This window comes from Macrobrachium nipponense, chromosome 19 (genome assembly GCF_015104395.2).
Source record: "Macrobrachium nipponense isolate FS-2020 chromosome 19, ASM1510439v2, whole genome shotgun sequence".
Classification (NCBI taxonomy): Eukaryota; Metazoa; Arthropoda; class Malacostraca; order Decapoda; family Palaemonidae; genus Macrobrachium; species Macrobrachium nipponense.
In genome coordinates, this window is record NC_061088.1 from 79429402 (window position 1) to 79452301 (window position 22900).

At 38.3% G+C, this 22900-nt stretch overlaps 1 protein-coding gene across 1 annotated transcript in view; it reads left to right on the forward strand.

Moving 5' to 3' along the window:
• The window catches only part of LOC135212112 (uncharacterized), a 500342-nt gene that overhangs the window by 330327 nt on the left and 147115 nt on the right, over window positions 1–22900 (forward strand). Inside the window, exon 25 of the mRNA XM_064245510.1 lies at window positions 2941–3151. Within this exon, the coding sequence (XP_064101580.1) occupies window positions 2941–3151 (211 nt within the window). The remainder of the gene's footprint in view (window positions 1–2940; window positions 3152–22900) is intronic.

Here is a 22900-nt window from a genome sequence, read left to right on the forward strand (position 1 = left end):
ATTATTATTATTATTATTATTATTATTATTATTATTATTATTATTATGGCTCTATCACAGTCCTCCAATTCGACTGGGTGGTATTTATAGTGTGGGGTTCCGGGTTGCATCCTGCCCCCTTAGGAGTCCATCACTTTTCTTACTATGTGCGCCGTTTCTAGGATCACACTCTTCTGCATGAGTCCTGGAGCTACTTCGGCGTCTAGTTTTTCTAGATTCCTTTTCAGGGATCTTGGGATCGTGCCTAGTGCGCCTATGATTATGGGTACGATTTCCACTGGCATATCCCATATCCTTCTTATTTCTATTTTCAGATCTTGATACTTATCCATTTTTTCCCTCTCTTTCTCTTCAACTCTGGTGTCCCATGGTATTGCGACATCAATGAGTGATACTTTCTTCTTGACTTTGTCAATCAAAGTCACGTCTGGTCTATTTGCACGTATCACCCTATCTGTTCTGATACCATAGTCCCAGAGGATCTTTGCCTGATCGTTTTCTATCACTCCCTCAGGTTGGTGCTCGTACCACTTATTACTGCAAGGTAGCTGATGTTTCTTGCACAGGCTCCAGTGGAGGGCTTTTGCCACTGAATCATGCCTCTTTTTGTACTGGTTCTGTGCAAGTGCCGGGCATTCGTTTGCTATGTGGTTTATGGTTTCATTTTTCATATTGCACTTCCTACATATGGGAGAGATGTTATTTCCATCTATCGTTCTTTGAACATATCTGGTTCTTAGGGCCTGATCTTGTGCCGCTGTTATCATTCCTTCAGTGTCCTTCTTGAGCTCTCCCCTCTGTAGCATAGCCATGTGTCATCGCTGGCTAGTTCTTTAGTCTGTCTCATGTATTGTCCGTGCATTGGTTTGTTGTGCCAGTCTTCTGTTCTGTTTGTCATTCTCCTGTCTCTGTATATTTCTGGGTCTTCGTCTACTTTTATTAGTCCTTCTTCCTCTTTAGCCACTCGTCTTCACTGGTTTTCAGATATTGCCCGTGCTCTGTTCTCGATGTTGACGCAGTCCTCTATACTTAGTAGTCCTCTCCCTCCTTCCTTTCGTGTTATGTATAGTCTGTCCGTATTTGCTCTTGCGTGTAGTGCTTTGTGTATTGTCATATGTTTCCTGGTTTTCTGGTCTATGCTGCGAAGTTCTGCCTTCGTCCATTCCACTATTCCTGCGCTGTATCTGATTACTAGCACTGCCCATGTGTTTATGGCTTTTATCATATTTCCTCTGCTAGTCTTATTCCAGAGCTTGTAAGTATTGTATTCCAGTTGCGCATTGTATTTTTAAGGAAGCTGATGGTGTTTTCCTCTGCCCCATATATTTTCAGACATTCTATTAGCCATGTGTGTGGTATCATGTCAAAGGCTTTCTTATTGTCTATCCATGCCATGCTTAGGTTGGTTTTCCTTCTACTGTTCTTCATTACCATTTTGCCTTTCTGTTGGTGGGGGATGGTGTTTGTCTCCTCTAGGTAGTTGTATAGCCTTTCACTGATGATACCTGTTAGTAACTTCCACATTATTGGTAGGCAGGTGATAGGCCTGTAGTTACTGGCTATATTTCCCTTACTCTTGTCATTTTGTACTAAGGATGTTCTTCCTGTGGTCATCCATATGGGTGCATGGTGATTTGAGATACAATGCTGGAGTTGTTCTGCTATTCGTGGGTGTAGGGCCTTGAAGTTTTTGAGCCAGTATCCATGGACTTCATCGGGACCTGGGGCTTTCCAGTTTGGCATTTTCTTTAGTTGGTGTCTGACTGTGTCTGTCGTGATCTCTGTGAATCTTTTTTTATTCTCCCTGTTTCTTCTGCCTTGACTTCCTGGAGCCATGTTGCATGTTTGTTGTGTGATACCGGATTACTCCATATGTTTTCCCAGAGTGTCTTACTTGGTTCGGCTTCAGGAATTTCTTGGTGGTTGTCTTCCCCTCTTAGTTGACTGTATAGTCTTTTCTGGTTGGTTCCGAATAGTTTGTTCTGTTGGTATCCCTTATTCCTGTTCATGTACCGTTGGATCTTATGTGCTTTGGCCTTAAGCCTCTGTTTTACATCTTCTATCGTGTTGTCTAGTCCCCTCTCTTGTACTTTGTATTTCTCGTTGAGTTCCTCCCTTGTTTTCTTGCTTCTTAGCCTTTTTTCTGCCATCTCTTTCATTTTACTCAAGTCAGATCTCATCACCATGATTTGCTTTTCCAGGCGCCTTTTCCAAGGAGGTCGCTGTTTTGCTATTATTATTATTATTATTATTATTATTATTATTATTATTATTATTATTATTATTATTATTATTATTATTATTATTATTATTTGTGACAGAAATGTTACGGGCATGAGGACGTAACATTTTAACAGTATTTTCCCCTTTGTTTTGTTATTCGTATATAATCATTTAGATGTCTTGAACGTCTTAGTAACTGCATTGCCCAGTCACAGTTTTTATTGAGTGATTACTAATCGCAGATTACACCAGGAAAACAGAGAAAACTTTAACAAATATACGCTTTTATTGCATTAGCAGTTCGAATATATATGAATAACGTGCAAATGTAATGAGTGATCTTATTTAATTTTCTAGCAAGAAATAGATAGTACAAGATATTATTCTTTCCTTGGTGTTCTTTACACGTTAAACATGGCTGCCATTAGTCAAAAGTGTTAGAATAGCAAACTAGAGAGCCTTCAGACCCACATATGTTATGTAAGAGTAAACAATGTTAACACATATGCTAAGCACGAGCTTGATGGCGCGCCCTACGCTGCGCTGGAACCCGGCGCTGCCTGTCATGTCTCCCCTACCCTCCCGATTCCCTACCTATCCCGCCCGCTCACCCGGGGCTGACAAACAATAGAGATCCAAACGGATATTATTATTATTATAGAAGATTGTTTTTTCACCTCATCCAAATCATGAATTTTTTCAATCCTTTCTTTTCAGCAACGGAGTTCAGACTGATCATCGACACCACCGTCAAGGTGGCAGGAGCCACGAACAGCTACATGACGCTGCCCAGGACTCAGCGAGCAGCGAGGAAGAAGAAGAATCACAACACCGTTACTCTGGGGAGGGAAAACAAACGTACCCTTGTTCTGAGGGCACCCACCCTCGAACTCAAGGCCACTTGGAGTAACCTCATACAAAGACAGCTGTGAGTATTATTACTTGTTTTTTTTATTCTTATTTTTTATGCTTTTGTGACTGTGTGGTTATTTTTGTTATTTCTACTATAACAAAGTGGTAGGGTTTTCTGTACTGTGAGTTACACTGTATCCAAGTAGTAGGGTTTTCTGTCTATATGATTACGCTGTATCCAAGTAGTACGGTTTTCTGTACTGTGAATTACACTGTATCTAAGTAGTAGGGTTTTCTGTAGTGTGAATTACACTGTATCCAAGTAGTAGGGTTGTCTTTACTGTGAGTTACACTGTATCCAAGTAGTAGGGTTTTCTTTACTGTGAATTACACTGTATCCAAGTAGTAGGGTTTTCTTTAATGTGAATTACACTGTATCCAGGTTGTAGGGTTTTCTGTAATACTGTGTATGGTACGTTAGTGTAACTGAAATCTGGTTTTTTATATTATTTTATCTTGATAGCAATTGATTTCGTGGTTTTTCGCCTCCACAAACACTTTGTGATCATCAAAATTTTTCTCCCTATTTGCTTCCACAGTATAGATGTATAGGCTTATGTATGTGGCAATATTCGAGTTACATTCGTATATTTTTTACGTCATAGTAATTTATGTTTGCGTATTTGAAATAATAGTAACATTATTCATGTTAACGCAATTTCTAAAGTCGAAGTATTCATCTACACATTTCTGCAAAATTAATATTCCCAATGGAGCCAAAATATTGCAGATTTTTCTTCTATTTGTGGATGGGTTTTGATGCTGGACCCTTTGATGTCATAAACTAATAAGTGAATCTATAAATGAGTTATAGGTTTCACACAAGTATGAATAAATTTATGATGAGGAAGGGTAGGTATAGCATAGTCTTTCTGACTATCATTTTCAGTATTTTTCCCCCCATCAGTGCGTCTCATGTGGTGAACTGTAGGTATTACTTAAGGTTCTTTGCAGGACCCCGTCGGCCATATCTGCAATCCTTTTCATTCTTTTTTTTTTACTGTACCTCCGTTCATATTCTCTTTCTTCCATCTTACTTTCCTCGACCTACTTCTGGAAATTGTTTCATAGTGCAACTGAGAGGTTTTCCTCCTGTTAGACCTTTAAAATCTTTCTACTCCCAATTTTCCTTTCAGCGCTGAGTAACCTCATAGGTCCCAGGGCTTGGCCTTTGGCCAATACCTATATTTCATTCCATTTGCAGTGTTTTTGAATTGTCAGTGATGAGGATCAGTTATAGAAAGGATATCCAGCGAAGGATACAGTTTTGGTAGATAGACTTTCAATAAACAGGCATAATTATAAATAGCTCATAAAAAGGATCTAACCCAAGTCGTTAAAAGATATGACTAATTCTCAGAAGGTTCGTTTTAGTATGTGTGGCAGAAGGTTGTTAAACATATTTTTGCCTTATTCATATAACAGAAAACAACTGGCGTATCCTGGGAAATGGTCATAATCCCACACCATTCCCCTTTGAGGTTTGCTTTTCCATTTTTAAACAGCAATAATTCATTTCATCCCCTAACCCCCCTAGTCCCTACTCATCCATATCTAGTGAATCAGATATAATTTAATACCTGGAATCGGATGAATGGGGTTTTGTCACGAGATCCATCTCTGTTTGGAACTCATTAGCTGGAACTGTAAACAGAAAATGCAGAATGCAAATCGCTGCTGTGTTTGCAGATCAGATTTCGTGGTATTGGATGAAATTCGTATATCTCTGTTTACACCTTTTTTGTGTGTAATTGCACAGTAGTGAAGGTTTAACTTGGCGTGAGCGTGTACAGCGCACTCAAATACTGTCACGTAACAAATGCACACACACACACACATATATATATATGTATGTATATGTGTGTATATGTGTGTATATATATTATATATATATGTGTGTGTGTGTGTGTGTGTGTGTGTGTGTGTGTGTGTGTACGTGGCACATACACCGTGGCTTTTTATACTCAAACATTAAGCTACAAATGGCGTTTAACATCCAGTTCGCTCTACATCGTCATTGCAATAAATACGAGTATTAGAGAGAGAGAGAGAGAGAGAGAGAGAGAGCGCTTGAGGAGAGAGAGAGAGAGAGAGAGTCCTCCACCAGTGAGTAGTCATAGGTACAAGATTCAGTGACGTTCCGAATTCCCTTCTAGGTCATCGACCTTTTCGCGAAATACACCTCACGTCCAAATTTCCGCTTTGACCGGAAGATAGATTTTCGATAGCATTAAAGCAGTTTTCCACATCTCTCCAATTTCCCCATTTCGCGGAATATTTGTTTGAAAGCTTCAGTCGCTTATCGCGAGATTTAAGTACTTGCGTCTGATCGGCATTCGTGAGTTCGTCCGTATTCCGGACAAATAAAAGGGAAAAATTCGGAATTGTTCGATCTGCTGATCTGGAGTCAGCTTTGATCTCTTTGTTTTCTGATAAGTGATCTCTTCTTTCTGTATTTCCTGATACATTCTTTAATTTCTTTCAGATGAACAACGTATTCTTTAGTAGTTTAAATTTCAAGCCAGTGGCCCCTGTATCCCTGTTCAATATGAATAGGGTTTATCTTGTGAATAATAATAATAATAATAATAATAATAATAATAATAATAATAATAATAATAATAATAATAATAATAATAATAATTGTCTGAAATATATGGATATTAAAACATTCTATTGCTGAAATGAACATCGTATTTTGACATAAATGTTTTGCATTCAGTCCAGGAACATCCATTTGCAAGCCTTTAAAATGATAGCAGTGTTGATATACCTATATGCTTAGCTATATTGTAATGAATGTCGAATTTCGTAACGAGGATAGATGTCTGGTAGAAGACAAAGTTCAGTTTAGTCATCGTTTGTCTTGTTAGGCGTTCGGTCTCGGCATTTTCTGCAAGTTTCGTACTATTTCTTGTATGTGTGTGAGGTATTTATGTATTGAGAACCGTCACACACACACGCGCGCGCACACACACACACACACAGGTGAAGATAAAAGCTCATAAAACACTATTTGAACGTTGCAACCATACTATATTTCGTGCTCGAAATATATGGTTGCAACGTTCAAATACTGTATTATGGGCCTTTTATCTTCATATTTTACTGTTGTTGTACAGTAAAAGACATTCATACATAAGTATATATACACACATGTGGAATACACACACACATTTATATATATATACTATATTATATATATATATATATATATATATATATATATATATGTATAATATATATATAAGTATTACCATATATATATACACATATATATTTATTCTATGAACAATTTTTTTTTTCTCTCTCTCTCTCTCTCCTATAATTGTCATGCACCTTCTCCCAAGAAAACTGACAACCTGACATTGGAAATTGCATATATTCTAGTTAACTTAATGATGAAGTGATGTAACTCCTGTCATCATCGTCACAAGCAGACAAGGTCTCCAAGTCGGGACAGGAAATGTCAAGCATAACTCATTTGCATTGCTAATGAATCGAGTGGATGCAAATCATCGGCCTTCGACAGAGGAGGTTGCCCTTGTGAAGTGGTCTTCTACGGAAATAGGGAATGGAAAAGACGTTTGTACAAGTTTTTTTTTGTGATGCTAAAACCTGAAAATAGACTTCTGTCAGAAGTGTATTTTTACGTTTTTATTTTTATTTTAAATTCAGTGTCTTATCTTTAGCCAACTTTTGTGAAACAAAAAATAAGTCATCAAAAAGGGAGGCAAGAAGCCCAAAGATATTTCATTTGAAATGAAATAAAACGTTTTTTAAAGTTTTTTTATTGTTATCTGATGCTGAAATGTGGAAACAGATTTCACTAAAGTTTTTAAATTGTTGTTTAACACAAACGTAAAAAGAAACTTCAGTGAGAAGTATTTTTTATTATTATTATTTGATACTGGAATGTTAAAAGAGGCTTCTCTTCAGAAAAAAAGTTTGTTTTTACTATTATTTAACACTGAGCCGTAAAAATTTTATTGAATTGAATATAGAATTTAGGCCAAGGGCCAAGCAGTGAGACCTATGAGGGCATTCAGCCTACACTTATTTTGAGTTTCCTGAATCTGTTCAACTTTTTCTGTATGTAGTATGTATTTATTATATATATATATTATAGTATATATATATATATATATATATATATATATATATTTTCATATTTGGTATGCGTTTAGCCATTGCGGAAGGCGAACTGGTAACACTCAGTCCCCACCCTCTCTCTCTCTCTCCATTCCATCAGGTCATCAAATCAGAGTCGGAACTACAAAAATAGACATTTATTCAAAGAAAAATACAACTTCAATAATTCAGGTTCTTACAGGATAATTAATGGAATGGTAATTCAAAGATCAATTAACTCAGATAACCCCCCCGGTATTTATATAGTCTTAATCAGTAATTCACAACAATTATCTCTTCTCCAAAATATTATAGTTCCCTCCACACAGGACACTTAGTCCCCTCACTAGGACACTCAGTCCCCTCCACTAGATCCGCCTGTTTAAAAGACAGGCGAACACACTAGTGAGCACACACAATTGTAAAGACAAAGTCAAAAGATCAAATGAAATGGAACATCTTTACAAAATGTCAAAGTAAGAGACAAGCCATAACTTTGGCTAAAGCATATTGACACTTACCCATTACAGCTTGGAATATCACTTAAACAAAAATACATTTTAGAGCCATCCAGGCTCTTTCTCCCAAGGCAGCCGTCTCCCCCGTTCTGCCTAAAACCTGCCGTTATGAACGGACATAGTTCGTACACGTACAGATGAATTCACACTCTTCGTCCACACCCAGAAACTACTTTCAACTAGTTTCAAAGTCACCTTGGACAATAGCCTCATGGCACTGATATGCTTAGGTAAGGAACTTTAACATCATACCACCCAAAAAGAGTTATCAGCATTCTTAGGTTGTCGCCCGGACTCTGTCTCCAAGGGAAGTTAAAAATGATAAGTCTGCACATTCCTCCTTTTAACATTATATGCACATTCCTCCTTTTAACATTATATATATATATATATATATATATATATATATATATATATATATATATATATATATATATAGACTGGTAAAATGTTCTGTAACAACAGAATTCCATCTAATAAAAGGAGCCCATAAAAAACACCAAAATGTAGAGAGAAAAGTACTATATTTCAGAGACTGCTGTCTCTCTCTTCATATACCTGAAGAGAGAGACAGCAGTCTCTGAAATATAGTACTTTTCTCTCTACATTTTGGTGTTTTTATGGGCTCCTTTTATTATTAGATATATATATATATATATATATATATATATATATGTTTATTATATCGTGTATATATATATTTAATCTAAATTCCTCTTGGAATTTAGATTAGATTATATGGAAAAAACAATAAAACAATTACATTTAATTAACAAAACTTCACATATCAAAATATTACCAATTAATTAACATAACCAACATAATAAACTAAATATTCTGCCCAATACCAAATCCAAAATATCATATTTTATAATAACCGTACTCACAATGATCAGAGAAGTTCTTAACAAGCGCTTACGAGGCAGGAGCTGGGACGAGACACACAGGTGGCAAATAAGCCAGAGCGAAGGAAAACGTGAGGGGGGGATGGGGAGAGAGGGGGAGTAAAGAGAACGAGACAGGAGGGGGAATCGGAAGGTAGGTTTTACAAGGATACTGGAGAGCTACATTTACATTTTAACTTAATTTCAGGATTTCGTACTTATTACGAAAGAAGGTTACCATTAGTTATTTAGGTATATACAATATGTACAGGGATCAGTTTAATTAATGAAGAAAGCCGGTACTTGACATCTCCTCCCCGCTGAAGAGATCGTAACCTATGAAGGTACGATATTCCCTGGTACGGGTGTTCTTGACAGTGCATCAGCTATACGATTGTCTTGACCACGAATGTGCTGAACACTGATATTGAAGTTTTGCAAGTAGAGAACATCTTAAAATTTTCTGGTTCACATTTCGAGCTCTGTTCAAGAAGACGAGGGGGTTGTGGTCGGTGTACACAGTAATGGGGTTATTTGTGGAAACGTAGACTTCATATTTCTGCAAGGCTTGTACTATAGCTAGGAGCTGTTTCTCCACAGTAGATAGCGACCTTTGGTGCTTCTTCAACCTGCATGAATAGTAAGACACAGGGTGAAGCAAGTTGGTTTCAGACTTCTCTTGTAGGAGGACAGCACCAACCCCGTAGTCACATGCATCTACCTGGAGAACAAAAGGTTTTGAAGGATCAGGAGTTGTTAATACTGGTTTACAGCAAAGTAGGCTTTTGATCTGTTTGAAGGAGTCTTGACAAGATTCGTCCCATACGAATTTGGTCTTAGTACTAGTCAAGTTTATCAACGGATGAGCTACATTACTGAAATTCTTGCAAAATCTGCGGTAATATGAGGTCATTCCAATGAATCTCATTACTTCTTTTCTGTTTGTAGGTACGGGATAATTTAATATAGCTTCTATGTTAGTGGTTTTAGGCAAGATTTCCCCGCTTCCAATAACATGTCCCAAGTACTTTACACGAGCTTTAGCAAAGTTTGATTTAGAAAGATTTATTGTCAAACCCAACCTTCTAAATCTATCAAGTGCTTTAAGCTTACCAAGATGTTCCTCCCATGTGTCAGATACTACAAGAATGTCATCCAGGTAACCGTAAACCCCATCCAGATCTCTTATGACATCATTTACCATTCTCTGACATATGGCAGGAAGTCTTTCATATTGGAACAACCCAAAGGGAGTAATAAAGGCGGACATCTCCTTCGCTCTCCCTGACAATGGGACTTGATAATAACCCTTCAGCATATCGACTTGGGTTAAATATTTCGACTTACCAATGGAGTACAGTATATCATCAATACGTGGCAGGGGATAACTGTCTTTTATGGTTACCGAATTTAATTTTCTATAGTCTGTACATAACCTGACCTTACCATTAGACTTGGGCACTAGTAAGCAAGGAGAAGCCCAAGGAGACTTGCTAGGCACAGCAAGTTTATGCTTCAGTAGATACTCGACCTCTTCTTGCATTACCTTCCGTTTTTCAAAATTGGTTCGATAGTAGTTTTGTCGTATAGGACGAGTTCCTGGCAATAACTCAATGTCGTGAGAAATAACTCTGCATTCTCGGGGATTATCACTGCATACATCTTCATACTGTCGTAGCAGATTCTTAATATCACACCGTTGCTCCTCATTTAGGTGCTGTAGATACTGCGGAAGAGATTCTAAGATTTCTTTATTAGAAAAGTCAGCCCAAGATGGGATTTCATCTAGGGCTAAAGAATTTACATCCTTTAAGGTGGTGGACTTTTGTTTTACAATATCAGTGTCTCTGGAACAAAATAGATCAGCAGAGGAATCGGCATTATATTCTTTAAGCATATTGACACGGACTAACAGAGTGCTTTTACGTCTATCTGGAGTTTTTTTGATATAATTCTGATTATTTAAATGTTTCTGTATAACATAAGGGCCAGAAAACTTACTTTTAAAAGGAGAACCAGTAATGGGATAGAAGGCCAAGACTAAATCTCACACATTAAACTTCCTATCTTTACTGTTTTTATCATACCTAATTTTCATCTCTTCTTGATTTTTACACAAGTTGTTTAGAGCAAATTTATGAATCTTATTAATGTTTCCCTTTAATTTCTGTAGGTACTGACTCACTGTTATAGCCTCTACGTTATACTTGTCAAGTAACGTATCTTTAACTACTTTTAAAGGACCACGTACTTTACGACCGTATAGCATTTCAAAAGGTGATACACCTAGAGACTCAGAAGGTACTTCCCTAATTACAAATAGTAAATAGTCTATGCCTTCATCCCAATCAGATTCAGATTCAATACAAAATTTCCTAAGCAACGACTTTAAAGTCTGATGATGCCGTTCTAATGCTCCCTGAGATTCTGGGTGATAAGGAGATGAGAAACACTTTTATACACAACTCATTCATAGTTTTCTGAAAAACATCACTAGTAAAATTAGTACCCCTATCACACTGGATTTCCTTAGGAAACCCGTAAGTTGTAAATACTTTGAGTAAGTGGTTAAGAACATTTTTAGAGGAAATATTCCTGACTGGAAGTGCAATAGGAAATCGTGAGGTAGGGCTCATTATAGTCACAAGATATTGATTACCTTTCTTTGTCTTAGGCAGTGGACCTACACAATCCATGATAATTCGATGGAATGGCTCATGAGGTACAATAATAGGATTCAAAGGTGCCTTTGGTATAACCTCATTAGGTTTACCGGCAATTTGACAAATATGACAATGTTTAATGAAATTTACAACTTTCGCCTTCATTTTAGGCCAGAAAAAATCATAAGCTAAGCGATTGTAAGTTTTAGTAATTCCAAAATGTGAATAAACATTATGAGTGAGCTCCAATAAATCTTTACGTAAATCATGAGGGACTACCAACTGTTCTCTGTCACTCCATGTTTCATCATTACCCAGCCTAGGAGGTCTATATAACCTGAAAAGTACATCATCCTTAAAGTAATATCCAGGTACCTTTTCCATTCCTTTCTCCAATGCTTGTTTATAAACACCCTTTAAAGTTTGATCTTCTCTCTGTAACTTTACAAGGCTTTTCTTGTTCATTTGTACTTTATCTGCTAGGTTGGGTACACTTACTTTCACTCGATCATTATTTACCATACTGCGGGTCGTCACATTAACACAACCCTCCACTTTTGAATCCTTTTCATTTTCCTCTTTTTCGCACTCACGATCTCTTTCATTCTCACTTTCCTCTATTATTCCAGGAGTTTCATACATTATCAGAGTGGGTAACAACAGTTCTCCAGCAAGATCGTTACCAAGTAACACTTGTACATTTGGCAAGGGGAAATTCCCTTCTCTAACAGCCATTTTTACTTTACTAGTTACATACGGACAATCCATGAACACTTCTGTAAGCGGCAATAGTTTAGCGTCAGTTAAATCCCTGACTATGACATTTTCATCAAGCAATGTGAGATTTGGAACAACACTTAATTAAAATGCTTTGGTTTGAACCTGTATCCCTTAACATTCTTACTTTAATGGGTTTATCACTACTGTGCAATGATATTGTACCGTTACAAATGAATTTTTCAAACAAATTCTTATCCTGTGATACGCAATGCATTGCAGATTCTTTACCGGCGTCTGATTTGTATCCTGGGAACACCTTAACTGGAGCTCTGAAAACAGTCACTTTTCCCCTCTTACATGCAGGATTCGGACAATTACTAATCATGTGGCCTTCCTTCTTACAATAATTGCAAAACAAACCCCTATCAGTCTTCCCATCTTTATCACCCAGCGGTTCTGCTCTATGTTGTTTTACATTACCCAGACTGCCTTTATGTATTAATGAATAGTTATCAGCCAAAACAGCTGCCTTTTTGAGATCCTTCTCTTCCTTATCAGCTATATACAACATGATATTTTGAGGGAGACGTCTCTTAAATTCCTGTTACAATGAGATTAATTAATTCCTCATAAGTAACTACATCTGAGTCAAGCCACTTCTTAAACAACCTTAATTTTTCTGCAGCAAATTCAGTCCAAGTCTTAATATGGGGCTTAACATAATTACGAAACTTTTGACGATAACCTTCACTAGTTACAGCATATGCTTCTAAAACAGCTTTTTTTGTTTTTTTGATTACCATATAGCTCAATTCGCCTACCAGACTACCAACAACAGTGGCAGCCTTCCCGACCAACTTAGGCTTAATGAGCCACACCCATTGTTCAAGAGGCCATTTCATGTAAGAAGCCAAGTCTTCGAAATTCTTAAAAAACACGTAAACTTCAGTCTCATCGAACTTAGGAACTAACTTGATGCATCTAGTCAAATCAAATTTCATTGGTTGTCTAGCTTCTAGTTCTAATTCTTGCTTTTTATTTTCCATAGCTAACCTGATTTTACCCTCTTCCACTTGCTGAGCTAACTGAGCTTCATAGTCTAATTTAGCTTGAATAAACTCCAATTCCTTTTGCCGTCTTTCTAATAAAGCCTGATTTTCATTTTGCTGTCTTTCTAATAAAGCCTGATTTTCTATTTCCAACTCTCTCTTTTTCTTCTCTAGTTCAGCATTTAAGGTTTCCCTTTTCATTTGCTCTAACTGAATAGAGAGCTTCATATCTAAGTCTTATCGCTTGGCGATAGACTTTTTGTTTACGACTGTCATTCGTAAGTATTTTTGGTTCCTCTCATCTCCCTTGGATATCTTAGTAGAGTGGTTCTTTCTTGACTAAAGGAGATGATTCAAACAGGCAAGTTGAACAAGATAACAACTTTATTCTGTAACTCCATACTAGGAGATGCAGCTCGGTCGGAAGACCGATATGTTTGATGGTTGGCGTGGAACTGCCATTCTAAAGCATCGCGTCGATAGCGGAACATTAGCTATCTCAGCAATTCATATAAAAAACATACGTAGTCCGCCGGCTCGGAAGTTACAAGTTTCCGGCGTAGGTTAACAGGTCAACCGCTTCCCATGGAAGTTGTTGTGCAAAGTTATCATAAACATAAAATGTTGACAAAGCTTTGAGCTAGATCAGGCTACTGCAGACAGCGCATAGCGTAATCTAGGTCTGCTTTGGTCACGTAGAACCCTCCTAATGCCATGACCTCAGGTCATGGGTTATATTTACAGATCTTGTAAATCTACTATATGTAATTATTACATTAGGCTCGGACTGCTACCTATTCAAGCCTTGAATAAAAAAAAAATTACTTTAAACATTGTTCATAGGAGCGTGCTCGTAACATACGTCTAGGTATAACATAATAAGTGATTAAATGCAGAAAAAGGTTCTGTTACATATCCTTGTTGACATATTTATAAACAAAGATAAATGCATGGAAAATATAGATCCATGTTTGGTAATAATAATGATTAGGTACCCAAAACAATAAAAGGTAAAAATCAAAAGATTAACATGTATACATGATTAATATGATAACAGGTAACCTGATTAAGAATAATGGTTACTAAATAATGATTATAGCATGATCATGGATAATTGTTAAAGAGTACTTGACACTCTTTGTGACAGATAAATATAATTGTACAATGGTATAATAGCATAACTATGGAAATCTGCAGAAAAGCAATAAATAGGGCTGATATATTTTATTAGGTGCCCGAAAAAATACCTTTAGGAATATATTAATGTATAATATTGGGCTATAATGCTTTATTAGGCGCCCTGGAGATACTTTAACTGTTCAAATGCAAAGGCGTGAGTCTTTCTTGTCCTACATTTTTGCCAGCATACGGACCGCTTTTCACACACAACACAATTCCAGACAGTTCCCTAGGCACGAACTGAAGTGGCCAGGTTCAGGCGGCCCTAAACTCAAACGACTTGAGTTGAACGGGTACGTCATCTAGACGGGCCAATACGTTCCCTTGGAGATCCTTCTGTTTACGCCTCAGCCTACGCCAAGCAAAGATGTTGACGGCGATAACCAATATGGCCGTCACGCTGAACACGGCTAGCAGAATGTAGTAGCGAAGATTTTCTCCACCTGCATAAGTCGGTGACGCGTGGGTCATCTCAGCCAGTTGCGTCAAACGATGAGCTACTCGCGCGTTATATGGGAGAGGTAGTGACGGGATGATTGTGGAAGCCCACGTGTAGTTCGCGAAATACGCCTTCCCACGTATTATCGTGTTGACCCCTCTGACGGTGTAGTTTGTAGATGTCCCCGTACAACCATCGGCTGCTACGAAGATAGGGGCATGGGCGGTGGTACTGTCCGGACACACGACGTCGAATCCAGCCTTATCATAACGGATCCAGGAACCATTATTCATCCTGTAATTGAATTTATTACCGTAAAAGGGATAAAGTTTCCCCAGACAACCTTCGCTTGTATGAGAGAGAGAGCCGTTTAGCACTATGTCTAACTCACATGAATCCGTTGCTATAGGATAGAATTCAAAAGAGTCAGCTGTACAAATTTTATTATTCATGGCTTCTGAACAGTGAGTGAGTTTATCTAAGTCTTTAATGACTGTAAATGATTTCTTATCAGAAGAAATCAGTACATGCCCCGTTAAATTGGATATTACTGGATTTGAGTTATTCGTCATGAAAGTAGGAAACGGTGCTATTTTGTATGATTGCCAAGCATCGGAAGAATCAAAAGGAATTGTGATCATAATCCTATAATTTTCAACGCTGACTGATATTAGGCTATAATAGAACTCTACTTTATGGGCGTCTAATAAAGGAATATAACCTAGCTTCTCCCGTCCGTTTTCCAAAGTTAACGTCAGATCTTTAATAGGCATGAGGTGAGGAGATAACACACCCTTTGTTGCTAACGTAATTGCTTCTACGTAATCTTTTGACTTTTCAATAAAATGTGATATTTTCACACGGATATGATCTATTTTCGAACTATAGTAAGCTAACGTAGCCAGCAAATGTTGAACTTCCATGACCTGATCGATATTATTTGAATGTTCATTAACGATATTCATTATTTCATTGATCGAAGATAACTGGCTGCGAAGTTCAGATAAAGCCATTCTGTTTTGTGTTGCAAAACTCAATTCTTTTGTTTTGATTATTTATCTTAAGGCGATTTGAGATTCCTAAGCCTAGATTCGCAACTGATCCTAAGATGTTTAGTCCAGCCAGAATAAGCGGGTTGCGGCGTTCAAGAGTATTGTGCCGCACAGACCACATCAGCAGGTCACGAGCGAGTTCTTCTGCCTCGGCGGTTTTATTTATTTTGTATGTCATAAGACAACATTTCCGCGACGCTTAGTGTTTGAGCTAGCGAAATCTCTGAGTTAGCATGAAAATTACGTTCGTGCATTTCCTTAAGGGAAATACCAAACCTCATCAGGTCATTCTTTAAGTTAAGGACGTCATCTTCAGGCAAGAAAATAGCATGCATATCTACTTCTATAACAATATTACTTGACACGATGAATACATCATCTATTCTCTCGATAATCGAGCCATGATTAAATTCTATTTCTTTCGTCCTAGCGCTCTTTCCATACAACAAAGATGTCTGAATACACAATATCACTCCTAACAATAACAGATTCATTTTGAAACCTGCAATGAGTAAACATATGTAATAATTCGCGTAAAAGAATAGGTTACATACAATATGATTAATAGATATATATATAAATTATTATACAAGTTTCATAAATACAACCATTTTTTCCCTCACTCCATCTACCTTTCTTTAGATTCTGATATGTGCCAATGGGACTATTCTCACATCAGTGGGTTTGGATACATTTTGAACCCTAACTCTATTGGCCGTTAAATTTTCTAAAATGTTAAACGGGCCTTCAAACTTAGGTGTCAGTTTATAATTTAAAACCTTTACGTACGTATACTTGTAGGTATACCTGATCGCCCACGGCATATGTTCTAGTTGGCTTAGCTATTTTATCATGATTTTTTTTCATTATTATTTGTGCTTCTTCTAGATTCTTACGAATTATATTATATCGACTTATGCTTGCATCCATAACATCCTTTAGAGGATTTGATAAATTAGTTGTAGGCTTTAAGATGTGGAAAGGCGTTCGGGCCGGGATACCGTACAGTGCCTCGTGCGGTGTCATTTTAATAGACACATAATACGAGTGATTAAGTGTGCTTAGTACCGCAGGTATGGCGATGTCCCAGTTGGGGTCTGCCCCCCTTAGGGTGACCCTTAAAATGTTTAAAACCTTACGATTTGCCCTTTCCACTAGCCCATTAGACTCTGGGTGATAGATCATGGTATTGATTTTCTTTATACAAAGGAATTCGCACAAGGAGTTAAGGAAATGATTATTGAACTCCCCGCCCGAGTCTGAGATAATGATGTGTGGAATTCCATGTTTACAAATGTAGCACTCGTAAAACTTCCTAGCGCACTCGACCGCGGTTTTTGTTTTAAGCGCTATAAGTTCTGTATATCGAGTCAAAGCGTCTATAATTATAGGAGGTGCTTATTTCCTCTGTCTGACTCGTAAAATCCGGTTAATAAATCTAAATGTACTCTTTCAAAGGGTTGATTTGGCACGGGGTAAGCCCCTAGGCTGACAGGTGTCTTCGTGTGCCCTTTGTATTCTTGACAAGTGCGACAATTTGCTATGTGCTTTTTTATATCTGTAAGCATCGTATGCCAATAAAATAAGGATTTGGCTTTCTGTGACATCAAGGTATAACCCGGGTGTCCGTGCAGTGGATTTTCATGCAACCACTTTAAGACAGTGGGTATGAGTGAGATAGGCACCACCACCTGGTTGTTATTCAACTGCGGTGTGTTGCGGGTTTTCCTCGTCACAGATCTACACAGGATATTGTCCTGTAGGATATAATTCTGCTGCTTATACTTTAGGTATTCCTTTTCCTTCGGATTTCCGTTTAACGCAATGATGATTTTTTCTATTTGCGGATCTTTTCTTTGTTCCGTCCGTAATAGTTCAGCACTCCAGCCCAGATCTTCCTGTTCAGATATAGTTTTAACACGGGCGTGGAGGTTGAGATATCTATTAATTCAGCTAATGGCTCGGTACAAGATGAAGAGGGGTTGCGTGATAATGCGTCAGCAATGATATTTGCTTTCCCAGGTAAATAACCGATCCTCGCGCCAAAGTCCTGAATGATCATGTGCCACCGAGTTCGCTTGGGGCTGTGACTAAAGCCTTTAAAGAAGTCGGTTAGGGGCTTATGATCAGTGAGAACCCTGACGGGATAACGTATATTATGAATTTAAAGTGCACGAGTGAATTAACAATAGCGAGCCCTTCCTTGTCTATTACTGCATATTTACTTTCGGAAGGTCTCAGTTTACGTGAATAAAAAGCTATAGGGAAAAACTGTTTATCATATTGTTGAAGCAATACCCCACCTACTCCTAGGTCTGAGGCGTCTGTTGCTATGAAAAATTCCTTACCGAAGTCAGGAAATTTCAAGATAGGAGAACTACACAGTTCATCTTTCAATTTATCGAACGCCTGTTGATGAATTTCAGACCATACGAAATCTACGCCCTTTTTTATAAGATCGGTTAGGGGAGCGGCTATGATTGAGTAGTTGCGTATGAAGCGGCGATAGTAGCCGCTACATCCTAAAAATTGCTGTATTCCCTTGACGTTAGTAGGTATCGGAAAGTTACGGATAGCCGACACCTTATCATGGACGACTTTTAAGACCTTCACTAGAAACCGTGAAACCTAGATAGACTAGTTCTGTTTTAAAAAATTCACACTTACTTATCTTTACCCTTAAATTATGCTGCCTTAATCTTTGTAGCACTAACTCCAATTTACGTAAATGTTCTTCTAATGTGTTGGAAAAGATTACTAGGTCGTCCATGTAGGCATGTAGGATATCTCCCAACAAGTCTCCAAACACGATGTTTACCATACGGGTAAAAGTTATAGGAGCACAACGTAAACCAAAAGGCATACTCAAAAATTCATAATGTCCCCTGGCTGTGCTGAAGGCAGTGTATGGGATACTCTCTTGTTCCAACGGAATCTGATGAAATCCTTTAGTAAGTCTAGGCTTGTGAAATATTTATTCTGGCCTAGTAAGGATAGGATATCATCGGTACATGGTACTGGGAATCTGTCAGGGATTGTTTCTTCATTTAAACGACGAAAATCTACGCATATCCGCCAAGTTCGATCTTTTTTCGGTACTACTATTAACGGAAAATTATAAGGGCTATTTGATTTCCTAATGACTCCTTCTTTTAACATTTTACCTACTTCCTCTGTTATCTCATTCTGAAATTTCATAGGAAGTCGGTACGAAGGTACATAGATTACTTTCTGTTTGTCCTTGAGCCTTATTTGATGCTCGATGACATCCGTTTTTCCTAAGGTTCCATCCGTGGTGGAAAAAACATCATGATATTTAGTTAAAAGATTCAAAAATTTCTGCTGAATTTCTTCTTCTTGAATGTCCTTATTGATTTTGTTCTTTATAGATTGCAAAAGGGGTTCATCCGCAACTGATTGAGCGTGATTTATCTCAGCTACGGTAAGAATGCGATGTTTATAGACTTCGGCATCCAAGATATGTTGATTTTTGTGGATTACTAAAGTGGTATTCAAATGATTACAGACTTCGATGTTACATTGTTGTTGTGAGCCGACGGTATAAATGGCTTGTGTGACGGATAATCCGTGTGTTTTCAGAGTTTCGGAAAGGATTAATGTTTCAGATCCTGGCAAGGTTCTCTTTACACGCACTAATATATTTGAAGTTACGTTAGGCTCGAGAGTTTGCGTGCAAGCTGATATTACGGGTGAGCGAGAGTTCTGTTGGGTTGCCTGTATTATTTCTTGGTTCATGAGACAGGTGATTGGTTCCGTAATGTAAGTGACAACTCTGTCTGTCTCTTTATATCTAAAACTGATTTTAGGTATTAGAAGACCTATAGAATTTCCCTTGATATACACGCCGTGTTTTGCAGGTGCTAAGATAATATTTTGAGTGCCCATAGACGGGTATCCGATAATTACTGCGGGATACATATTAATGTTTTTTACAACGACAAAGGTATCAGCAAACGTGCGCTTACCGACCTTGTACTGTACATGAGTTACGCCTACAACATTTAATTCATTATTCCCAATGCCTGAGAGCCTTATTCCGGACTTTTCTATAGGGAAATTTGAAAAGAGTAAATGATGAGTTCTTAAATCCATGATGTTACGTGGACTACCAGAATCAAAGAACAAGGTGAATGACTTATGGTCCAAATTTACTGCATGTAAGGTTGGTCGCAACTCGTCTTGGCTAATAATTGCATGAATTTGTTGCAAATCTACGGGAACCTGCACAGATTGTTTTGATTCGGCCGTGTGTTTCATAGGAAAATCAATTGTCTCACAATGATCTGATAAATGATTAAACTGATTATTTGATACAAAAGATGTTGATATTGATGACCCAACATCGCCCTCTCCCCCCTTGGAGTGAACTACGTGGTATTTGTTTTGTTTATCACACCCTGAAAATTCGCTTGCCCTTGCGAGTTCTGGCTAGACGGCCCAGGAACAGAGGTACCTGAAGCACGATTTGTTTGTTTCTGCTGTTGTACAGAATTTCCGTTTGGTTGTTTCTTCTTATAGTACTGAGGACCCTTCTTTTTATTTGCACTGGCAACTGGTTGCGTGTTTGTAGCATTCTGCTGTTGATTCCTCGAGTAGCAACGGTTATATGAATGAGTTGAACTATTGTGTATTGAACAAAAACGCGTCCGACAGTCTGAAATCATGTGACCTGGTCGTTTACAGTTATAACAAACCATCCCTGCAACCTGATTATTATTATTATGTACCACATTTACTTGTTGTGGCTTGTTCTCATTTTTTGCAAAAACTTGAATGAGCGAAGGATCTAGGTCGGTACATTTAGACATGTGTTTTTTGATTTGTTTATACACATCTAATTCCGTACTGTCGGGCTGCAATTTTTTATCAAAGCACCGTACTAACGCTTCAGGCAACATTGCAGTGATAGACGTCAGGTAGATCAAACGGATAAAATCTTTCACTTTGATTTTATCACCCGCAACCCACCCGGAGTTACTTAAACTATCCTGATATTCATTTAGCCGGTCGGCAATTAGCGCCGCCCGCTCGACAACATTGAGCTGAGTCATGGAGGCTTGGTTAAGGATATTTCTCAATGCCAATACTACATCTAAAGCCTCTTCACCTCCATACATGGCACGTAATCTAATTTTGAACTCGTCCATGTAAGCGCCCTCTTGGAAAGAAACCCCCCTTAGATACGCACTTGCGTCACCTTTTACAAAGTCAATGAAGCTCTTGGCCTCCTGTAATTGTACTGCTGGGTCTGTGATGCTTTTTGCATTTAAATGAGCGTCTACAGATGAGATCCATGCCTCAACATTTTGAGGCAGGAACCCATTGACCCGACCTTGAAAAGGGACAATCGCTGACCTCGCGCTAACGAGAGTCACCACATTGGGGTTGCCAGTCGGAGTAGTTGCCATTTCGACTTTCACTTTTTTCTTATCACTTCTATTCCTTGCAATCCTATCAAAATATCTATAAGAGTACACTCGACCACTACGTAAAACGCATAAGCAATGTACGTATAAGTGTGTTATAATAATAGGAAAATCCCCCAAAAGATACAAAAATACAGATAATATGATAAAATATTATACGGAGAATTCCTGCAAGAAACGGTTAATGACAACGAGAAGAGAAAAAAAATTAATCTGCGGGCGAGAACTCGTAGTGACGATGATTCTGTAATGAAGGAAGATTAATATGGCGAACAACTCACCCCCGAATACTGGATGATCGACTCTTGATGAACAACACTTCACTGAGGAAAAGACCTGAATAGATAAAAATGGTACTTAGCTCCAGATTATATTGCGAAGGATTGTTGACATGAGATGACGTCTCAGTTCCTGTCGAAGTCTCGCGTCGGAAGTCGTGATGACGTCACGGTCTTCTCTCGGTGCACGATGCGTGGGGAAGTCCCAAGATTGATGACGTCACAGCCTCCGTCCTTGCACTACTGCGTCTAGCTGTACACTCTGCGTCCTTGCTCGTGATCGGGTGATGTTCCCTGTGTTTGTTTTCTTCTTTCCGTTGATGTTCGATGCTGCTCTCGTCCGGTGTAGATTCTCGAAGACACGTGACAACAGTTGCTCAAACGTCGGTGTTAAATGCTTGTATTCCTCTCGATGAAGGACATAGTTGCGTCTTCATAAACTGTTGCGTTGATTGAAGATCCCGTTTCCTCTGTTTAGTTTGATGCTGAAGGTGGAAGTTAGTTCTTGTAGACCTTCGGTCGGCTGATATGGGTCTTGTTAATTATGTTCTTCGTTATACGCTGCCACCACATCTAAGTCTTATCGCTTGGCGATAGACTTTTTGTGTTCTCCTTACGACTGTCATTCGTAGTATTTTTGGTTCCTCTCATCTCCCTTGGATATCTTAGTAGAGTGGTTCTTTCTTGACTAAAGGAGATGATTCAAACAGGCAAGTTGAACAAGATAACAACTTTATTCTGTAACTCCATACTAGGAGATGCAGCTCGGTCGGAAGACCGATATGTTTGATGGTTGGCGTGGAACTGCCATTCTAAAGCATCGCGTCGATAGCGGAACATTAGCTATCTCAGCAATTCATATAAAAAACATACGTAGTCCGCCGGCTCGGAAGTTACAAGTTTCCGGCGTAGGTTAACAGGTCAACCGCTTCCCATGGAAGTTGTTGTGCAAAGTTATCATAAACATAAAATGTTGACAAAGCTTTGAGCTAGATCAGGCTACTGCAGACAGCGCATAGCGTAATCTAGGTCTGCTTTGGTCACGTAGAACCCTCCTAATGCCATGACCTCAGGTCATGGGTTTATATTTACAGATCTTGTAAATCTACTATATGTAATTATTACACATATACTCTACATCCGACGATTTATCACCCACGTCTACGATATATTTGCTGCCCTCAGAACTATCCACTAGGTCTACACTTATACAATGCTGTACTATGTAATTACGTACTACATCCTTCTTTGCATTAGGAGGAAGAGCTACCCCAAATTTAGCTGCTAACAACAAAAGTTCATTCTTATTAGCGACAACAATGGAAGTCAGGTGTGACGCTGGGTCACTATGAAAATCATCAACACTAAAGAGCGGCATTTCGAGTTAAGAGACGTCTACCTGTTA